Here is a 19783-nt window from a genome sequence, read left to right as displayed (position 1 = left end):
AATGGCTCTAGTTAGTGACCTTGTGATTTTTGTGTTGACTTAGGCAATCATTGGGTGATTTAGTTGAACCATTAGCGATTTTCATTCTTGAATGCGGTTGTTGTGGGCCCTCGACTCTATTCTCTTTAACAACCCGGTTGTGTGAGAGGTGAGGTATTTTGTTACAAGTCCAAGTACCCATGCGAATGGTCTAGAACTTGCCCCGAATGTGTTTCTAGGAGAAATTCTAAGTTAGCTTGGCTTGAGAAGTGATTGTAGGCTCTCCTTGACCCGTTTTAAAACCTTCCATGACCCACCAATTATATTATTCCTAGTCAACCCTTTTGAGCCTAAAGCCTTTTTCATTCGATAACCATGTTACAAGCCTTTACCCGTTTTATAGTGACCCTCTCTTGGCACCCGAGCTTTCTTTAGCACTCATGAGAAACAAATGGCGAAAACATAAGTTTGGGGGAGATACTAGGAGTTTGAAGATGGTACCAAGGCATAAAAAGAGAAAAGAAATGAAGAAGAGGAAAGGCAAAGAAAAAGAAAGAAAGAACAAAAGAAAAACACAAAAAGAAAGTGAATAATGTGAAAGGGTTGAAAAGATTCAAAAGACAGCAAAAGTGCAAAGCATTGAGAAAACAAAGAAGGAGAATATGAATAGCATAACCAAGAAAGAGTGATGCCAAGTCTCTCTAGTTCCATTCCAATAGTTCCCTCCTTAGTCCAAAAGCCTTCATTACATGCCGAAAAAGCCCTACGTGATTTCAGGCCGAGTAAGCTTACATTAGTGGTGATCTACATAAGGGGAAAGCATATGGTACTTAGAGCCAGGCTTGTGACATTCTTTTGAGAGTGATGAGCGAACCTTTCTCGAATCATTGCATTGAGTGCTTCATTCTTGAGTGAGATGAGCTTACAGAGAGTATATGAGGAGTTTGGGATCCATAGTGACCTATATGAAAGTATGAACTTCCTTGATGAATAAAGCCAACTCTTGATGCTCAAGCATCACATTAGAGTTATTTGTGCTTTAACATTCAAAACATAGGCTTGTTGATGATTCATGAGTGTGTGGGTAATCGTTGGTCCCAATTGATGTGTGTTTGATTCAACTTAGGCCAGCTGAAATAGCTCTTTCTTTGTGGAGGTGGGAATTACCTTAATTGCTTGAAGACAAGCAAAAGCTTAAGTTTGGGGGAGTTGATAAGTAGGGATTTTGACCACTTATTTGCACTCTTTTACTTTCATTTTAGCTCAAAAATGCTTAAAGGTATTCTCGAGAACTAATGAAATGTGCTTTCTTGCAGGAATATTGGGAAATAAGCCAAAGAGATAAAAATCAACTCAAGAAGGAATAAAATTGGACAAGGACCAAAACAAAGTAGAAAAGAGCAAAGTGCGGACCGCATAATACTGTGTGCGGCCGCAGACTATGAAGAACCACTGACAAATTCACTTCGCAAAGTGCAGGCCGCACAATTATTGTGCGGCCGCAGAAGACGAGGTTCAGAGAGATGGTGTTTTGGGTCCTTGAAGAAGTGCGGACTGCACTATTATTGTGCGGCCGCAGAAGCAAAAGTGCGGCCGCACTCAGAAATGTGCGGTCCGCAGAAATCTGAAGAAGTGCGGTCGCACCCCAGAATTGTGCGGCCGCAGAAGTCCATCCTGTCAAGCCAGCTTCAAAGTGCGGATTGCACACAGAATTGTGCGGCCGCACAACCTACGTAGGGGAAATTTTATTCGATAATTTTAGTTGGGTATAAATAGATCTTTTTGTCAAATTTAGGTCAAGTTTGAACACCTGAAAGTAGATAGCCATTTTTTTTCCTTACTGTTTTGGGTAACTTTGTAAAAGTTTATCATTTTAACATTAGATTTTCTTCCCTTAATCATCTATTATGAGTTTAATCTTAGTTTTTTCTTTAGTTCCTTCAATTTTGCCTATGAGTAGCTAAATTCTTAGCTAGGGTTATGACCCAACCCTAGTATGGGTGTCTAATGAGTGTTTAATTTGGGGCTTGTTTGTGATTGGGTGTATGATATTTAGCCTAGTTCTTACTTGAATTTAAGAATTAATAGTTGCAAACATTGATTCAGGCCTAATTGACCTAGTCTCTACTTGAGAAAGAGAGACTAAGTCTAGAAAAATTTGGCTAACAAGGAATTGGGGTGAACTCAAGAAATTAATAGCCCCAATTAAAGGGTCCGATCTAGAGATAGTAAGACCCGACTTGAGCATCTATCATTAGTTTTGTGAATTAACCATTTGGACTTGAGAAAGCCAAATTAGGCAAAACCACTCAAACTACCGAGAGGTATAGAGTGGGTAATTGCATGTGATTGCTATATTACACCCTGATCAATCAAACCTGCCCTAAAGCCCACAATCCATTAGATAACCACCTAGGTGGAAGTTACGACCCTAGATCTTTTATCAACTTGAAAAACAACAATACCAAAAATATCGTTCCTTAGCTTTTCATTTACAAATAATAGTATACTTTTTAGAGTAGGAAGAAACAACTAATTATGTGGAAGTGCAATTTGGGCACGTCATACACCTAGTCTAGATATATACCTAATCCAATATAAGTTCTCTGTGAAATCGACCCCGACTCACGTTGAGTAATTATAATTGAATCGACCGCTTCACAATCCCAATCAGTGGTGTGAATTTGGGCGACATCAGTGCCCCAAAATCGGATCTACCCTCGAGTTGTAAGTTTCCATTTTCTTATCATTTGCCTCTATCTTTTTCTTGCCGGATTCTACCCGTTTTTTCAGTGCCTTGAGTATTTTCATCACCTCGGAAGTTTCCCCGGATCTGGACCCGTTAGGTTCTGTGACAACCCGTTCTTCCCTCTAGATATCTTCTCCAACCCATTCGGGATCAGCTGCATTGTGTGCGTGATTTTGATTCTGCAGTTGTGCTATGGCAACTTGTTGGGCTTGCAACATCTCAAAAATCAAGCGTACGCTAACTCCATCGCCTCCCGTTTCGGATGCCTCACAAACTGATGGTCGAGGTGTCCCGTGAATGCTGTTATTGAGATCAGTTGGTAGGTTAGTGTTGACAGCAACCTGTGAATTGGCATCGACCAGATCAATAATTGGAACGCCATTAGGGTCGACACGGGGTACGTTGTTGCTCGGTGCCCCATTGTTATTTTCACTGTGGTGGCCTGATTCGGCATAAACACTTAAGTGAGCAAATTGAGAATCTGACATATTGAATAGTCCTGAAATCAAACTTCAAAGAACAAGTGTAAAATTGTGTGTGTTATCAAGATTCGTATTAAATTACCACTATTATCCTTAGCCTTACGGTGGGCGCCAAACTGTTTACCCCTTAAAATAAATAATAATTAAATGTGTACGCGGTTTAAAGGATATGTGATTTAATGTAACACAAATAATCAAAGAACAGTAAATAATTGAATTGAAATGAAATAAAACGATCAAACCAAAATGACGTAGTAATTAAGCCTTATGTTTAGCTTAAATGCCAACGGTTAGTCTTGACTGAGCCCTAGAGATCGAGCTCGGATCCGAATAAACGAGTGAACAACTGAAGAACACTTAAAACAATTGCTGAGAGCCAAAGTAAATTTTATTGCCTTGTTATGTGTAAAAAAATAGAGTGTCAAAAAATGAAGGGGTCCTACTCTTTATATAGTAGACGAGTTTTAACCCTAATACAAGTCTAAATAAGGTAAAAATCTTTTCATTCCTTTTCTCCCACGAAAATATGATCCACTGCCAATACCAAGCGTGGTCTGTGCCACAATACCCAGCGTGGTCTGTGCCACAATACCCAGCTGATGGCGGATATTTCGGCTCCCCGTTTGTCTCCTTTAACCGCCTTTCCTTTACCCTCGATTCTCCTTCTCATTCGAGCTTGATTCCTCCAGGTCCGACCATGCTCGAGACCCGTTATATCATGCGTTCGTTCCTGGTTCCAATATGTTGGTATCTTCGGTCTCGTTCGAGCCAATAACAAGTAACGTCATTCCTCGCTTCACGACGAAAAATCGAGGGTAACTCTATCCCCGATTTTACCCGTATATAAAATCAATTACCTAATTTAGCCTATTTTGTATATAATTTAGAACTTCTTTTCACCTATTAACAGGCTACAAGAAGATTTATGTTAAAAACTTAATTTGTTTTAGATGAAGTTCGTAGGAAACGGAATCCAATTTTTGCATACAACATTATAATAATTGTATATAGTTATATAATACTGTTTACCGAATGTATAAACCTTAATGCAAAAAGATAATGGATTATGTGATTGTAAACTTAAAAGTATGACTGTATAGGTGCAATGTAATGCGTTGGGCTGCATTTTTGTGCAAATCTCTCATTTTTTCATGATTCTTCTTATTCTTTGGAAAAATTGAATGTTCACAGTAAAATACTATCGCTCGGATTTCAGAATTTTCATCTTTTTAGCAATAGATCATCAGGGACACCATCTTTTTATAAGTTTCTGGAGGCAGAAGGATGTCACAACTCTCTTTTAACTTGACAACAAATAGATATGGGTAAATTTGATCGTTTCAATTATAAATACCAAATTGCTCAATAGATATAGTACTCAAATTGCTCTTAAAAAGGCTCATAACGTTGAAGAACAAGAAGTATAATTACTTCATTATGATAAACTGAATAACAATCACTCAATCATTTGACTTGCCATATGTTATGGAATCCTATAAACATTATGAGTAAATTTTTATAATATTAAGACATGTCCTCCGTTTTAGACGGATACAAATTGTTTCCAGATATCGTGTGTAATTAATAATAATTAGTATATGATTATTTATTATCAATTCTTTACTATCTTGAATAAAAGAATGCTCGCACAAGGTAATAAAATTTTAGATATATATTATGACACGAGTAATATATTATCTTATTTACAATATATTTCAACATTATAAATGGCAATGAAGACCTATTTTCTCTATTATATTAATTTCCTATATGAAAATTTTATTCTTTAATTATTTCTGGAAACTAAAAATTAATCGTAAATAAGAAATAATGAGCAATCTACCGATAAATTTTATCTCGCGTTTGATTTGACAACCTCTTAAGTATTGTTAAATGCAATTGGTCCATTTGTTGAAAAATAAAAACCTATCAACACCCGGACAATAATATATTAATCGTTTACATACAATTTATCACCTAAATGACTAATTAGTACTCCTCTATTTCAAAAGGATTATCGGAGTTTGACGTGACACAAACTTTAATAAAGAAAGGAAATTTTTTTTAATTAATGTGATCTTAAATAAGACATAGTATTTCTGTGACCGTAAAACTTTTGAAACTTGTGTCTAAAATGTAAAAATTACATGGGGCGCCCTATTTGGTCGCCCATTTTTAACTTGTACCCGGTTTGTTTTTCCGTTTGCATCCGTACCTGTTTTTTTGTTGGAAGTGTTTTAAAAAGACGATTTTGCTCTTATTTAATAAAAGACTATTGACAAAACTGTAGACCGCAGGACAAAACTTCAACATGTTTTGGTATATTGAAGTTTTAGCAAATGAATTAAATAACTTCAGCATGCATTAGAAAAAACTCATTAGAAAATTACATACTGCAAGACAAAAACTTAAGCATGTTTAGTCTTAAATTTTAGCAAATGAACTAAAAAACTTCAACTTGTTTAAACTGAAGTTTCAGATAAAACTCTTGATAAAACTGTAGATTGCAGGACAAAACTTCAGCATGTTTTGGTATGAAATTTTAGCAAATGAACTAAATAACTTCAGCATGCATTAGGAAAAACTCATTAGAAAATTACATACTGCAAGACGAACACTTAAGCATGTTTAGTCTGAAGTTTTAGCAAATAAACTAAAAAACTTCAGCTTGTTTCGACTGAAATTTCGGATAAAACTCATGATAAAACTGTAGACTGCAGGACAAAATTTCAGCATATTTTGGTATGAAATTTTAGCAAATGAACTAAATAACATCAGCATGCATTAGCAAAAACTCATTAGAAAATTACATACTGCAAGACAAAAACTTAAGCATGTTAGTCTGAAGTTTTAGCAAATGAACTAAAAAACTTCAGCTTGTTTAGATTGAAGTTTCGGATAAAACTCATGACAAAACTGTAGACTGCAGGACAAAACTTCAGCATGTTTTGGTAAAGTTTTAGCAATGAACTAAATAACTTCAGCATGCATTAGCAAAAACTCATTAGAAAATTACATACTGCAGGACAAAAACTTAAGCATGTTTAGTTTGAAATTTTAGCAAATGAACTAAAAAACTTCAGCATGTTTAGACTGAAATTTCGGATAGAACTCATGACAAAAATGTAGATTGCAGAATAAATAACTTTAGCATGAAGTTTTAGCTTCAACGTGAAATAACTTTAGCATGCTAAATTAACATGAAGTTTTAGCTTGTATTTTTATTAAAACTTCAGACTTCAACATGAAACAACTTTTTTCTATATCCTTCACGCATTAAATTTGAAGTTTTAAAAAGTTTTTGAAGATCTATAAGTGAAAACTTCATGCTATATCCGTCAAACAACTTCATGCAAGTGTGATTCTGAAGATGAATCTAGTTCAAGTTTCTGGTTTTTTGATAAATCTGCTAAGAGGAGAGGAGATCTTTTTCACGAATGAGGTTGCAGATCACGCGATTAATGCATGGTGCGGGTTTTATATCTTTTGTCAGGGGTATAATTGTCATATTATTACGTATTTTTTGTCAGCTGGCTACCAAATCAATAATTTTTAAAAATAGGGTACAGGTTAAAAGGTGGCACAAATATAGGGTACGACTGCAAATCCTCCGTCTAAAACCTACGATAGCATTTGTATGGTTATAAATGATTCCTGCTAAGGAAATATTGAAAGATGTCAATCTTTTTAAAACAGACTAATAAGGAAATAACGTCAATCTTTTTGAAACAGATGAAGTATATATTTTCACTTCAATTTATCACTTAATCATAATTATCAAATGTAATTTGGTATAAATATCGAGTGTGGGTAAGTATTTTCTTGCGTAACAAACTCAATTTGGATATGTACTTTCCCCCATAATAAACTCATAAGCCTATTTTAGGCGGCTTAGCATGCTGTTGCAAGGAGTGAAGATTGTTTATCAGTTGACAGGATTTAGGAGTTTGGTCCTTGATCGCCTGAACTGATCCTTTGACTGACTTGGATTTTTGTATTAATAAATTCTTTTAGTGCAAAATCTGAATTAAAAGTAGTTTTACTTGGACGTGATGAATGAGAAGACGTTCTTTCAGAAATCCATTTCATCCTATGTTTTTCGTTAGCCAAGAATTTAAGAGTTTTTGGCTAAAATTCCTTTAACTATGTCCCAAACTTAAGGCACATCCTTGTGTTACCTCAGTTAATAAAAAAACATCCTTGTACTATCCAGGAGGCGGACATTCTTACAGGAAAAATTGACGAGGAAAGACAATGTCAGATTAACAAGGTTCCGACTCGAGGGAAGACACAGGAGGAAGATGAAGAGAGATATGTAACCAATGTATAATTTCGATTTCTTTTGAGCTTTTCACTTTTTATTTTTAAGTAACGGGGGAAGAGAAGGGGGAGGTTTGGAACGAACAAGTATAATCGCAGACATTAATTTCAACCAACTAAAAACGGGGTATGGCTTGTGCAGTGAAGTATTATTCCTGGCACTTTGTTGTAATTTTCCCATTTAGTTGAGGAGAAAATAATCTCTACTTCACATTGTATACCCTAATGAAAAGCCTCCCCATAATGACGAAGTTTTCTGCACATTCTAGTGCAGAAACAAGAAAAGGCACGGAAAGATCTCGCTTTGAGCACTGCTAGGCGCTGGATAACGTCTATTACAACTATTATGCCTCAATCCCAAGCAAGTTTGGACAACTATATAAATTCTCATTGGCCAAGTCATTTTATTTACGCTCATCTCAATCCAACAACAATAACTATAACAAACAGTAATGCGGACAGTGGAATGTCTACTTGTATATAAAGCATGATAAAGTGAGATGGAATCTAGTATAATGCAGTAGAAGTTAGAAGATTAACATGAAGTCATGACGTGATGATAATGCTTTACTAATTGTTTGTCAAAGAAACTGATAATCATAAGACATAATGTCTAGGTTTGACATAGCTACTGGTATAAAATAAAATGCCTAAATAGATCTGTCGTGTGCAATACTTCCGAGTACAAAAATGTGCAACAGAAGATCAACCAGATAATGCATTTCTCGACCTTGGGCAAAACTCAGGTGACGCCAAGCCTGGAGGCATCACAAGCTGCAACACTAGCAAGGACTTCATGCAAATGTCGCCAAGATGTTCTTCTTGAGGGTGAACTCATCAGACTTAGCCGGGCTGATTGACTGTAGCATTCAATATACAAAAGAGAAGTCAGCTTCTGTTATACAATTAAAAGCAGGAACTTCAAAATTTTCTCCATCCAAGTAGGAAAGACGCGGAACTTATTTAAAACAATTCAGAACTTTACACATCAAAAGATTATTAAAAAGCCTTTATCAACATATTACTGTAATTAAGAGAATTCAAATTGAAGAGAATAAACTAGTAGAGTAATGTAGCCATTTATGCTCCATAGTTAATTGGAGCCCAGGTGGATTATTGACAGGAAATTGGAGCAATATCCCAACTCATGCCAACTGATCAATATTATGTTGGATACAAAAAACAGAGATAGGACAGAGGGGATGTTTGCGAAGTTGACATTATAAGGTCACTTCTAGCTGCTGCACATATTTATGATGGAGAAGAAAAACATGCAGAAGAGAAAAGGTGCAGTTATACCTTGGCAAGCATGCGTTCTAACCGCTGAATTTCATTCTTGGCATAATCAGCTCCTTTTTCCATGGAACTCTTGGCAGCCTTTAGGTAAATCTTGCCATATCTAGAAAGATGATTTAGAAAGGAGTTGAGAAAAAGGCACAAACAAAGACGTTCACCCAAAGGCAACAAGTCACGGGTGCAGAACATCAAATTTTCCTGTTGCTAGAATAACATAACAATACAACCGGAAGTATGCTACACCTCCAAAATATAAGGTAAACCAATAACAACTATATACTCCAATATAATCCTACCTTGCAGCAGAACCGTTCAGCTTCCCAGCTTCATCTTCCATCTTGCTAAATACAGCTTTTTTCTCCTCGTTTGTGGCACTGACAAACTCCTTCACCAATGTATCCAGGGACTCAACAATACCCGCCTATTGCCATAAGGTACAAAAGAGAGTTAAAATGCAAGGACAAAATAATTTTATAATGTTGTAATCAATCACTTTATTCGGCATTACAAACCTTTGAAGTAAATTGTCCTTTCGAATCACGGCTAGTGCCAGACTTCTCATTGATAAAGTTGACAAAGTCATCTAAGTCTCGGCCGCCATCATAATCTTCACCAGCTTTGTTCCCCTTTGGGAAGAATTTCAGTGTGGGAAAGCCACTTACGCCATACCTGGTGGGCATAATTTTGCGTTACTCGGATGCACATGTGCATGAAAGAATGTACGAGTGTTCAAGAGAGCGAGAAAGAAAGGAAGGAGGACTTAGTTTAGCTGGATAGAGGCACCACAAACACTAACAAAAAAATAAAGGGCAACCGGGTGCACAAAGCATCCCGCTTTCTCGCATGATCTGGGGAAGGGCTGCACCCCAGGGGGTGTGATGTAAGCAACCTATCATGATGCAACCTATCATGATACAAGTGTCAGTGGCTGATTCCACAGCTCGAACCCGTGACCTAAAGGTCACATGAAGACAACTTTATCGTTGCTCCAAGCCCCCTCCCCCCCTCCACCACAAAGGGTAACAAAAAAAAGGGTATTTTCGGAGAAACCTAATTCCTGAAACTGAACGAAAGTAAATTTAGGAAAGAACTCTTTCCACAGCTAACATACTCTATTGAAACTCATAAACGATGAATGGACCAAAGAACCCTTTTAAGGAAAAAAGAAAAAATGCAATGACTTTGTCTCACCTCTGTCTCCCTTTATATTCCTTCATGTTCTCACTTTTTGGAAGTTAACTAGACTACTAGATGTAATATAGCTAAAGAAATGCTTGAAGTTGCTATTGGCAGCCATATTTTTTTCACAAGCCAGATGCTGCCGGAGACTCTACACAACTCATCTTTCCTCACATATTTTGTCTATCATCTAAATCGCCCTAAAAAATAAGCATTACATTGTCGCATCTCCAATATACTCCTTTTTGGGATAAGCAGGATGGCTATGATTATATTTTACATTGTGTTGTTTCATCGAAAAAAATAATAATGGACCAGGTAGTTGGAGTATCTTGAAGAATTAGCAGATGATGGTAACTTCATGAAGTTATTCTTTAAGTTCATACATACACAAACACGCTTGGGGGGGGGGGGGGGGGAGGGGGGATGAAATGATAGGAGGAGTCATGCCAAGACAATAATGCAGAGAAAGCAAGCACATCTATCTGATGGCTAATTTGACATTTCGATATGCTAGAGTTGGTAAGCATTTTAAGGAGTGAAAATACGCCTCCTGTGACATTATCAAGTAGAAAACTTACTTCTCTCCTAGATCCCTATGCTTATCGGCGTCAAGATTGGCAATAACCACATCTTCCTCTTGTTTGAACGATGTAGCTACCTTTTCATAAATCTGCATTCATAAAGAGATAGGAATTCAGATCTCTTCACGTACTCGGTTCTCAGAAGTTTCAAAATAAGACAGTAATGCACTTACAGGAGCAAGGCTTTTGCAATGACCACACCTACACAAAGTAAAGCATAAATCAGAGATGCAGATGGAGAAAGATGATCCTTGGCACACTAGACTCAGAACTAGCTATATTGAATTCCCAGCACCTTATTTTGTTTAAAATTTACTTATTCCGAAGCAGATAATCATAAACTTTTACCATGGTGCATAAAATTCAACTAATACATCCTTGGTCTCATCCAGCACAATTTCATCAAAGTTATCTGGAGATAGCACCACTACGCTTGACGGGGTCGAGGCAATCTTCACATTAGTCCCTAAAATCGGATAATAAAGTGTCAGAACTGCATATTTTGGAACGTCTGGAAATATATGTCTCTACCATGTTTTCTAAAATTAAAGAAATAACATAATCATCAATGCCTCATGTCTAGTATAATTCCTCATCATCATCGACAAGTAAAATCGATTGATAACCTGAAACGTTATGCTTTACAAGTAGCAGGTACTAAGAAGAAACACTACTGTATACTACTTGCCGTACCATTCATAGATAAGTGTCCTTAACAGAACGGGAAAAAACAGAAATAAACGAGGATTGGAACCTAAAAACAAGCTCAGATAGATCCATGACAGAAACGTCAACATAAGTAGTGGCATATTATATCCTGAAATTGGAGCCTAAATAGGGAGGAAATGATGAACAAACCCCTGAGGTAATTAAACAGAGCAAAAATCACCACAGACTTACATACACAATCCTCTAACTCATTCAAGAGGTATAAACTAAGGTTGCAAAGGCAAGTTTAATACCTCCTTCACTGTTCACAAACTCGGCAAGGGCTTCAGCAGTTCGTCCACCTTCATATCTGCGATAAGGAAAATTTTAAGTAGGACAAAAAAATCACAAAGAACAAAGCAATCAAAAACTCATCCAAAGCTGATTCGGAAACCAAATTTTATAAACATACTTTTTTGGCTCCAGTGATCCCTTTGGAAACCATTGGATAGTGGGGTACCCTTGAACCCCATATTTGCTGCAAACGCTCTTATGTTCATCACAATCAACCTACAGAATATTGTTTCTAGAAACTATCAGTTTTCCGTTACGAACTTGGCAAAACATAAATTAAAAAAGAAAAAAAAAACTAACTCAAAAGCGATTAAATATGTGTCCAAACTAAACAAAAAAACAACGAACAAAACTATATTGAAAATGTCATTTTCATCATGATTGGCTTTTTAAATTACCTCAGAGAAATGAAGAAGCTGGCAAACAAGCTGAAGATGTTTTATAGAAGATAATCAATAGTTACCAGGTATTCTCTTACATTTTTTCCATCAAAAAAATAGTTACCAGGTATTCTCAGCTCAACTTCTACCCAATGATATGTTGCAAAAAATAAAATGAACTGATAAACTGTTACCTAATTGCTGTAGCTACACTGAGCCATCAGATTGTCGTCCCGTATATTATTCATCAGTATACAGCTTATAATAAAAGAGAAGAAAAAAATCCACCAAATTAGGTGAAAGGCATTCTTTAGAATATTGACTTACAAATCAAAATTCCCATTGCTAATACAGGTAAAGAAATAAATGAACCCAGTGTTCCATCCGACTAAACTTGAATGACATTCAAAGTATAAATTTGCTTCGCCAAATAATCACTATCCAACGAAATTTTCCCTAAACTACACCACCACGTGAAACCAATCAACATAACCTTCTCTTATGGGTGGGTGAAACAGCCAAACAGGTATACAGATCATTTTTTTTTCTTTTTCTTTTCTTTGCTTGCTTCACTACATTCGCATCAGATAAAACCAAGATAATCAACTGGAATCAGGCACAAATCACAACTGCCTCCTTAGTTAAAAAACTAAAATTCTCCACAAAGTAAAATGCAAGTGTGGCAAACATAGGACCATTTGCCAATTTCTTCAAGGAAATAGAAATATTATACAATTAGGAATAAACACAAAAAGGAAGGAAAAACTTTTAAAGTCTCAGCTGCAAAAAGAGCTCCATTTTCATATGATTCTAGCACAATGAAAAGCTGAGAGGGGAATTTCATATCCAGAAGGACTAACCTTTCCGATCAAAATAGATTTCGCCTTCCTGAAACTTGCACCAAGCTTTTCATACTCGGGAGCAAGCTTTTTACAGTGGCCACACCTGCCCATATATAAATCCAATTAGTCCACCGCATAGCCTATAATTATATCTCATTGCATAAGAGCCTTACACTTTTCAAACTCGCGCATCTCAATTATTACAAACCAACCAAACTCATATATCAAAGCATGATTTGAACTCATATAACACTATACTCAGATCAATCTCATTTACAGTCCTAGGATATTTGTTTAGGATCTATAATTGTGTTAGCAAACAACAAATATTTATATCCAATCATTAGTAACTCGAACATCTAAAACCTTCAGGAAGCAAGAAACAAAATCATTTTGTAGCTACATATAACACGTATTAAGATCATGGGAATTAAAACAACTCTACGGAACTATGGGAATTAAAACAACTCTTCGGAACTATCAAATTAATCAAAGCTATTATATTACGAAGAAATAACTAAAACTTAGCTATTTCAATTCAAATCTAGATCAAACTATCACAGATCTAATTACCGAATCACATAATCAACACCTTTTTAACAGATTAAGCATTCACAACACATTGCATCCATAAAGAAATTTCAAGTCCTAAATCAGAAAGGCATAATATAGCAACATAATTGGTAAATAAAAGAATCAGAGGAAGTGTACGAACCAAGGGGCGTAGAACTCAACGAGAGCGGCGCGATCTTGACCGATCTCCTTCTCGAAGTTTTCTTCGGTCAAAACGACGACGTCTTCTGCAAACGCTGAAGAGAATAAAAACAGAGCTAAAATTGCTAATGTATTACAGATCCGTGATCTCCCCATTTTTTTCTACTAGCTTCCAAAGCTCCTTCTCTTCTTTGTGAGTTTTTCAAAAGCCAGGGGAAGAAACAATAGAGTGTCAAATCGCCCCTTTGGGTATTTATATAAAAACCTTTTGATACGTGTATTTCTTTTTTTAAGACTATCTTATGCCTTTGCTTTGCTTAAAATGAGCTTTTCCCGTATTTCGTAATCTACAAGTAAATTTTAGTTTATGAATATTTTAAATTATTTTTTATACATTGTACAATTTTAATTTGTATAATATGAGTCTTTTTTAAATGTGATAATTGAGTGGTATTTGTTTAACGTTTTTTTTAATTATTAGTTTAACCTTCAAAAACTCATTTTAAAGATTTAATTTTATCATTATGGAATTGAGCTCTCGAAGCAATGCATAAAATAGGAATAATATGTAAATTGACAAATGTCAATTAAAATCTATAAAAAATAATATATAAAAAAAAAAAAAAAACGAGAGTATGCTTTGAGAATGACTTGCTTTATCTATGACATGTTCTAACAAGTAAGGCAACGACACGTTGATGACAATTGAGACTTTTAAATATACCAAATTGTCAAAATCAACCTACACGTCTATATTTTTACCCCAAAACGTACTAGTATTAACATTGACTTTTACCTAATACTGTATTTAATGTCTAGTAGTACGTTTGTAGTAACATTTCAATGCACCAACTCCATTTCAATTTATTAAATTCAATACCTCTAATATCCAATTACTTAAGTTTTAAGCTAATCCTTAGAGAATGTAACCATTGGTAGAGAGAAACTTGTATAGGCCAAAATACGTCTTTGGAATATTTGGCATAATATGGCATTAAAGAAAGTTATCGGTCGAGCTCGCCCAAGACGCTGCAAGGTCAATGGCCGGGGTGCCGACATGAGCCGTGGTCAAGATATCGACAGTTATCTTAATCAAGATGTCAGCAAGGGTCGAGGTCGAGATCGAGCACTGATGATCAGGCTTGTAACGGCTAATTTGTCAAGATAGGGTACTAAAAGAGAATATTCTAATGAATATTCCTTGCATTTGTACCATTAGGGTTTCCTAGGAAAAATGCCCTATATATATAGAAAGAAGAGACAATGATAGGGGCATATAATATTGATTCTGATAAGAACACTTTTGAGAAGAGAACTTTCTCTCTAGTAAAAACACAAAGATTACTTTTTTACAAAGATTCTTGCTCATATTGTTCCCACTTTCCATCAGATCCGAGGACCGTTCATGTGAATCTTGGATCTATGTGTCATTCATCATTATCAGGCAAAATATTCGTCTTACTCATCCATTATTGGGTGAATCATTCTCTTTATTTACTTAAATGTCATTTATTGACATGTATTGTTGGCTATATCTCCCTTAATGTTCTTGCTTTAAGAGAATTCAATATTTATTGTCACCAACCACTAAGGGTGGCAAGTGGGCCGGTCCAGGCCCGGAATTGTCTCGGGACCGGCCCGGGATCACGGGCCAAACGGGCTAATAGGCCAGGATCGTTTGGCCCGGTTTTAGCGGGCCTGGTCCGGTCTCGTGGGCCGGTCCTATAATTTGGGCCGCTAGGGCCAGGATCGTTTAGCCCGCCAGGGCCCGGGACCGGCCCGGTCCCTTTAACCCCCCCAATAGTCGTTGGGCTGTCAAAAATAGCCGTTGGCTATTTATAAAATAGCCATTTAACCCCTCAACTTTGTTTTAATCCCAAACTTTTTATAATTACACTTTTTCCCTATTTTTAACTATAAATACCCCATCATTATTTCATTTTTTCTTACAAAATCATCAATCTATCACAATCTCTCTCTAATTTACTTCTATAATTGCTACTGTTGCTTACTTTATTGTTACAATTTGTGAAACACTTGTGAAGTTGGTGAATTGAAGTCTTTAACGATAATCAATTTCCAACAAGTTGTTCGTCAATTCGGTAAACTCGTTCCAACTCTTAAGTTTTAATATTATAATTTTTTTTTTTATTTACTTTGCTTGATTAATTAAGATGGCTTATTCCTTACAAAATATGTTTAGTAAAGTAAGGGAAAATCCAAGAGTGGTGAATCTAGTGGCCAATCTGTTCCTCCTCCATTTTCTCCGGCTCCCCGACCCAAACCTGTTACCCGTCTTACACCTTCTATTCTTGATAGCGATAATAGTTGATTACAATTTACCGAGAGACAATTTTGCCATAATATTGCACCCGGTGAACAATTAAACTATGAATATATGAATGCTCTTTATGGTAATCTAACTATTGATGAAAATAATGATGAAGAAATAGATTTTGATGAAACGCAACCGGATGACGATACACCCACTAGTCCTGCTCCTGAAGTTAACCCAACTAATAATAATCCAGATGATCCCCCGTCTGACCCTCCTGTTAGTGCCCCTACTTTTTCTAGACAACCTTCTAAACGGGCAGAAACATCTCTTGTTTGGTAATTTTTTACTCAACTAAGAGAAAAAAATAGGGCTAAGTGTAAAACTTGTGGCAAAGAGTTAGTTTTTCAATATGTTGGAAGTCGGGGGGGGGGGGGGGGGGGAGTTTGACTAGACACATATTGCTACACCCTCAAGATAAAAGCTAGATATCTTCGTATGAAAGCTTTGGTTGAGGGGACAAGTGCACATAGTCAGGTTGACCTTAGTACCGGGTCAAATCAATTTCAACCGGGAATTAACACTGTTACCGGTGGTATTTTATATTATGATCCAAAAAAAGATCGGGAAGAATTGGCAAAAATGGTTACTGTTATGTGCTTACCCTATAGTTTTTCTTCTAACCCCGACTTTGTGCATTATATTAGAAAAGTTTATAATCCTATTTATAAAGATTTTCCTCGCACAACCGTAAAGAGTGATATTTATAAATATAAATATGAATATGAACAATATTTGCGCTATTTATTTACTCATATAAATTATCGTCTTACTATTACAACTGATATTGGTAGAAGTGGTAATGACTGTGATTACCTTACTGTTACTAGTCATTGGATTGATGAGCATTGGATAATGCAAAAGCGCATTATTGCTTATAGAATAATTAATTCACGTCACACAGGGCAGTTTATTTCTAGCACGATTGCGGATTTTTGTAGATATTTTTGCATTAGTGATAAAATAATGTCAGTTTCAATAGATAATGCTACTAGTAACACAAATGTTGTAGCCTTGCTTACCACTACACTAAGTCCTGTATTTAGTAACATTTTTTATGTTAGATGTATTTGTCATATTTATCATTTAATTGTGGGTGATGGTATGCGAATTTTAAATGTTGAAAGTGAAAAGGTTAAAATGGCTCTTAATTGACTTTTTTATTCAAACCGTAGAAGTAGACTTAGAGAATATTTTAAAAGATACGATGAATTTGGCCTAAGAGAAAGAAAGTTTCCTAAACCTTGTCCAACTAGATGGAATTACATGTATGAAAGTTTAGTTGTTGCATATGAATATAGAAACCCTATAAACTCAACGTTTAATGCTCATGTAAGTGATGATGATGAGCACCTTACAAATGCGGATTGGGCTAATGTTAAAATACTTGTAAATTTTTTAGAAAAATTTCATATTGCTACAAATGAATTTTCTGGGCAATATTATCCTACTGTTTCTAACTGTTTAGTTTATATTGCAGAACTTGCAAATTTGTTTGATCATTTTTCAGAGGGTGGAGAAATTTATCAACTTGCTATTGATTCCATGAGAAAAAAGTTTAAAAAATATTTTTTTCCCTATTCCCCCTATTTATGGTATTGCTGCATTGTTAAATCCTACTATGAAATTAGGAGGTCCTCAATTTTGGTATGAAACTGTTTATAATGGTTTAGTACTTGAAGATGAGGAGTTGTCTAAACTTCCGGACGCAATAGCCTCAATTAAAATAAATATTCAAACTATTTATAATGCTTATCAAGTTGCATTAGATCATGCTAGACCAAATGTTCCAACTCCTTCTTCTTCTAGTTCTCAATCATTTAAAAGAACTGCGGGAGTAAGAGCACTTAGTGCTTGGGCAGGGTTCAGGGGTTCTCAAGGTTCTAGTACTAGTGATTTTTTATAACTAAATGAACTTGAAATTTATTTGTCACAGGGAATTGAGGAAGTGAATCCCGATGGCTCCTTTAATATTTTGGAATAGTGGAAGGACAAAGAAAAATACTTTTCGATTCTTTCAAGGATGGCCCGAGATATTTTAACTATTCAAGCTTCAACAGTGGCATCAGAGAGCGCTTTCAGTCAAGCAAGACTTCAACTCGGTGATTATAGAGCGTCTATGAGGGAGAGCTTGAAAAAATCAGTACTTTTCAGAGATTGGATCCGTTCGAAAAGAAGAAATTTTGAACTTGCTGAATCACAACCAGAGGTAGACGAAGCTTACGAAGAAATACTAGCTGAACCTGTGGAGGATGATGCTTCGCCTGGAAGCGGTGATGACCAAGCTTCATTTCCGCCACCACCAACGGAAATTCCTCCGGACCTTGAAGGATTTATGAAATTTATAAGAGATACCATGTAAATTAATATGTAACTTGTATTTTGGCACATATTGATTAGTTTCTTTTTATTCTCAATGGTGGTATTATCACCTTGTTGTGCTCATTCCATAGGGGGGAGGAATACTAAGAAAGATATTGCCATGATTTTTAATGCTATAATAAAAATATAACGCATTGATTTGAATATCTCTTTACAATATTTTTGTCTTTTTATATATCTTAAGCTATACATATAATATAATATAGTATAGTATAGTATATATATATATATATATATATATATATATATTATATTTATACTATACTATAGTCTATACTATATATACATCTCATAAGATATATAAGCTTATATATATACTATACTATACTATATATACATCTTAAGATATATTGTATAGTATATATATTAAATATATATATAGTATATATATATATATATATATATATATATATATATATATATATATATATATATATAGTATAGTATATTGGATATACATGTATATATATAATATATCTTAAGATGTATATATAGTATATTTTAAGATGTATACTATCGAATATGGCTTATATACTATGTATATATAATATAGTATATATATATATATTTTTTAAGATGTATATATAGTATATAAATCGAATATAGCTTATATATCTTTATTATTATTATTTTCTCTAACTTCTGTAAAAAAAAAAATTAAAAATAAAAAATATCTGGTGGGCCCGTTTAGGGCCACTTAGGCCTGGGGCCGGCCCACTTAACCCGGGACTGTTAGTTCGTGGTCCCGGTCCCGAGCCGGTTCCAGCAATAAGCCCGTGAAGCCCGGGACCGTTTAGGACCGGACCGCATAGGACCGACCCACTTAGGACCGGGTCCGGCCCACTTGCCACCCTTACCAACCATATACAGAATTTGTCCCATCTAATATACGTCTTTGTGCTTAACATCTAGAGTTATTATCCTTAACTAGATCTAATCCCTCATTATATAAATTTAATAGTTTAGCCGGAAATTATATTTTTGGGTCAAATAATTTGGCGCCGTCTGTGGGGATCTTCTAGCTAAGTTTTTTAGTTTCTTCTAAATCTACAACCAACACTGACTGACGCAAAAAAAAAGAGAACCTTTTTTCTCTCTGCATGCACAGATCTAACGTGGCAGGTAACATAGAAGAAAGAATGAGAATAATGAGTGACCTCCCAACCAACCTCATGGACATCATCCACGAAAGCTCTGAAGCAGTGGACAAGGACACAACGCCCAACGCCTCCTCTAGGCGAGGCGGATCACCCCCTCCCCACCGCAGCATCACAAAATCCCTTGGCAAGACAGCCTCAACATATGTGGGAGAGGAGACACCGCCAGCGATAAAGAAACTCCTTGAAGCCTGACTGACTGATATACTGACCAACGTCCTCCATAAACCCGTTCAGGATGCGGCCGTAGAAAATGCGAGAACCTGTGTTGCGCCACCAGTGAACGAGCAACATGATCAACCTCCCCCCCCACTCGCGACAACAGGTATCACTCACAATGTTGTTAATAATGTAGGCGATGACGCTCTCATAACCATTCTGA

The 19783-nt window shown here is 35.8% G+C and overlaps 1 protein-coding gene across 1 annotated transcript; it reads right to left on the bottom strand.

The window, feature by feature from the left end:
• Window positions 1–8079: 8079 nt before the first annotated feature.
• On the bottom strand, window positions 8080–13764 carry LOC104090353 (probable protein disulfide-isomerase A6). Its single transcript, XM_009595417.4, has 11 exons — window positions 13529–13764; window positions 12832–12916; window positions 11710–11807; window positions 11552–11607; window positions 10938–11055; window positions 10763–10790; window positions 10587–10678; window positions 9339–9495; window positions 9123–9247; window positions 8830–8929; window positions 8080–8390 (listed from the first exon to the last, which is right to left on the bottom strand). Exons 1-11 carry the CDS (start codon window positions 13681–13683, stop codon window positions 8325–8327), a joined length of 1080 nt encoding a protein of 359 aa, XP_009593712.1. The 5' UTR covers window positions 13684–13764; the 3' UTR covers window positions 8080–8324.
• Window positions 13765–19783: the final 6019 nt, after the last annotated feature.

The sequence above is a fragment of the Nicotiana tomentosiformis genome, chromosome 1 (genome assembly GCF_000390325.3).
Source record: "Nicotiana tomentosiformis chromosome 1, ASM39032v3, whole genome shotgun sequence".
Taxonomy (NCBI): domain Eukaryota; kingdom Viridiplantae; phylum Streptophyta; class Magnoliopsida; order Solanales; family Solanaceae; genus Nicotiana; species Nicotiana tomentosiformis.
The sequence above is the reverse complement of the archived record's forward strand: the minus strand, read 5'-3'. Positions and strand labels throughout refer to the sequence as shown.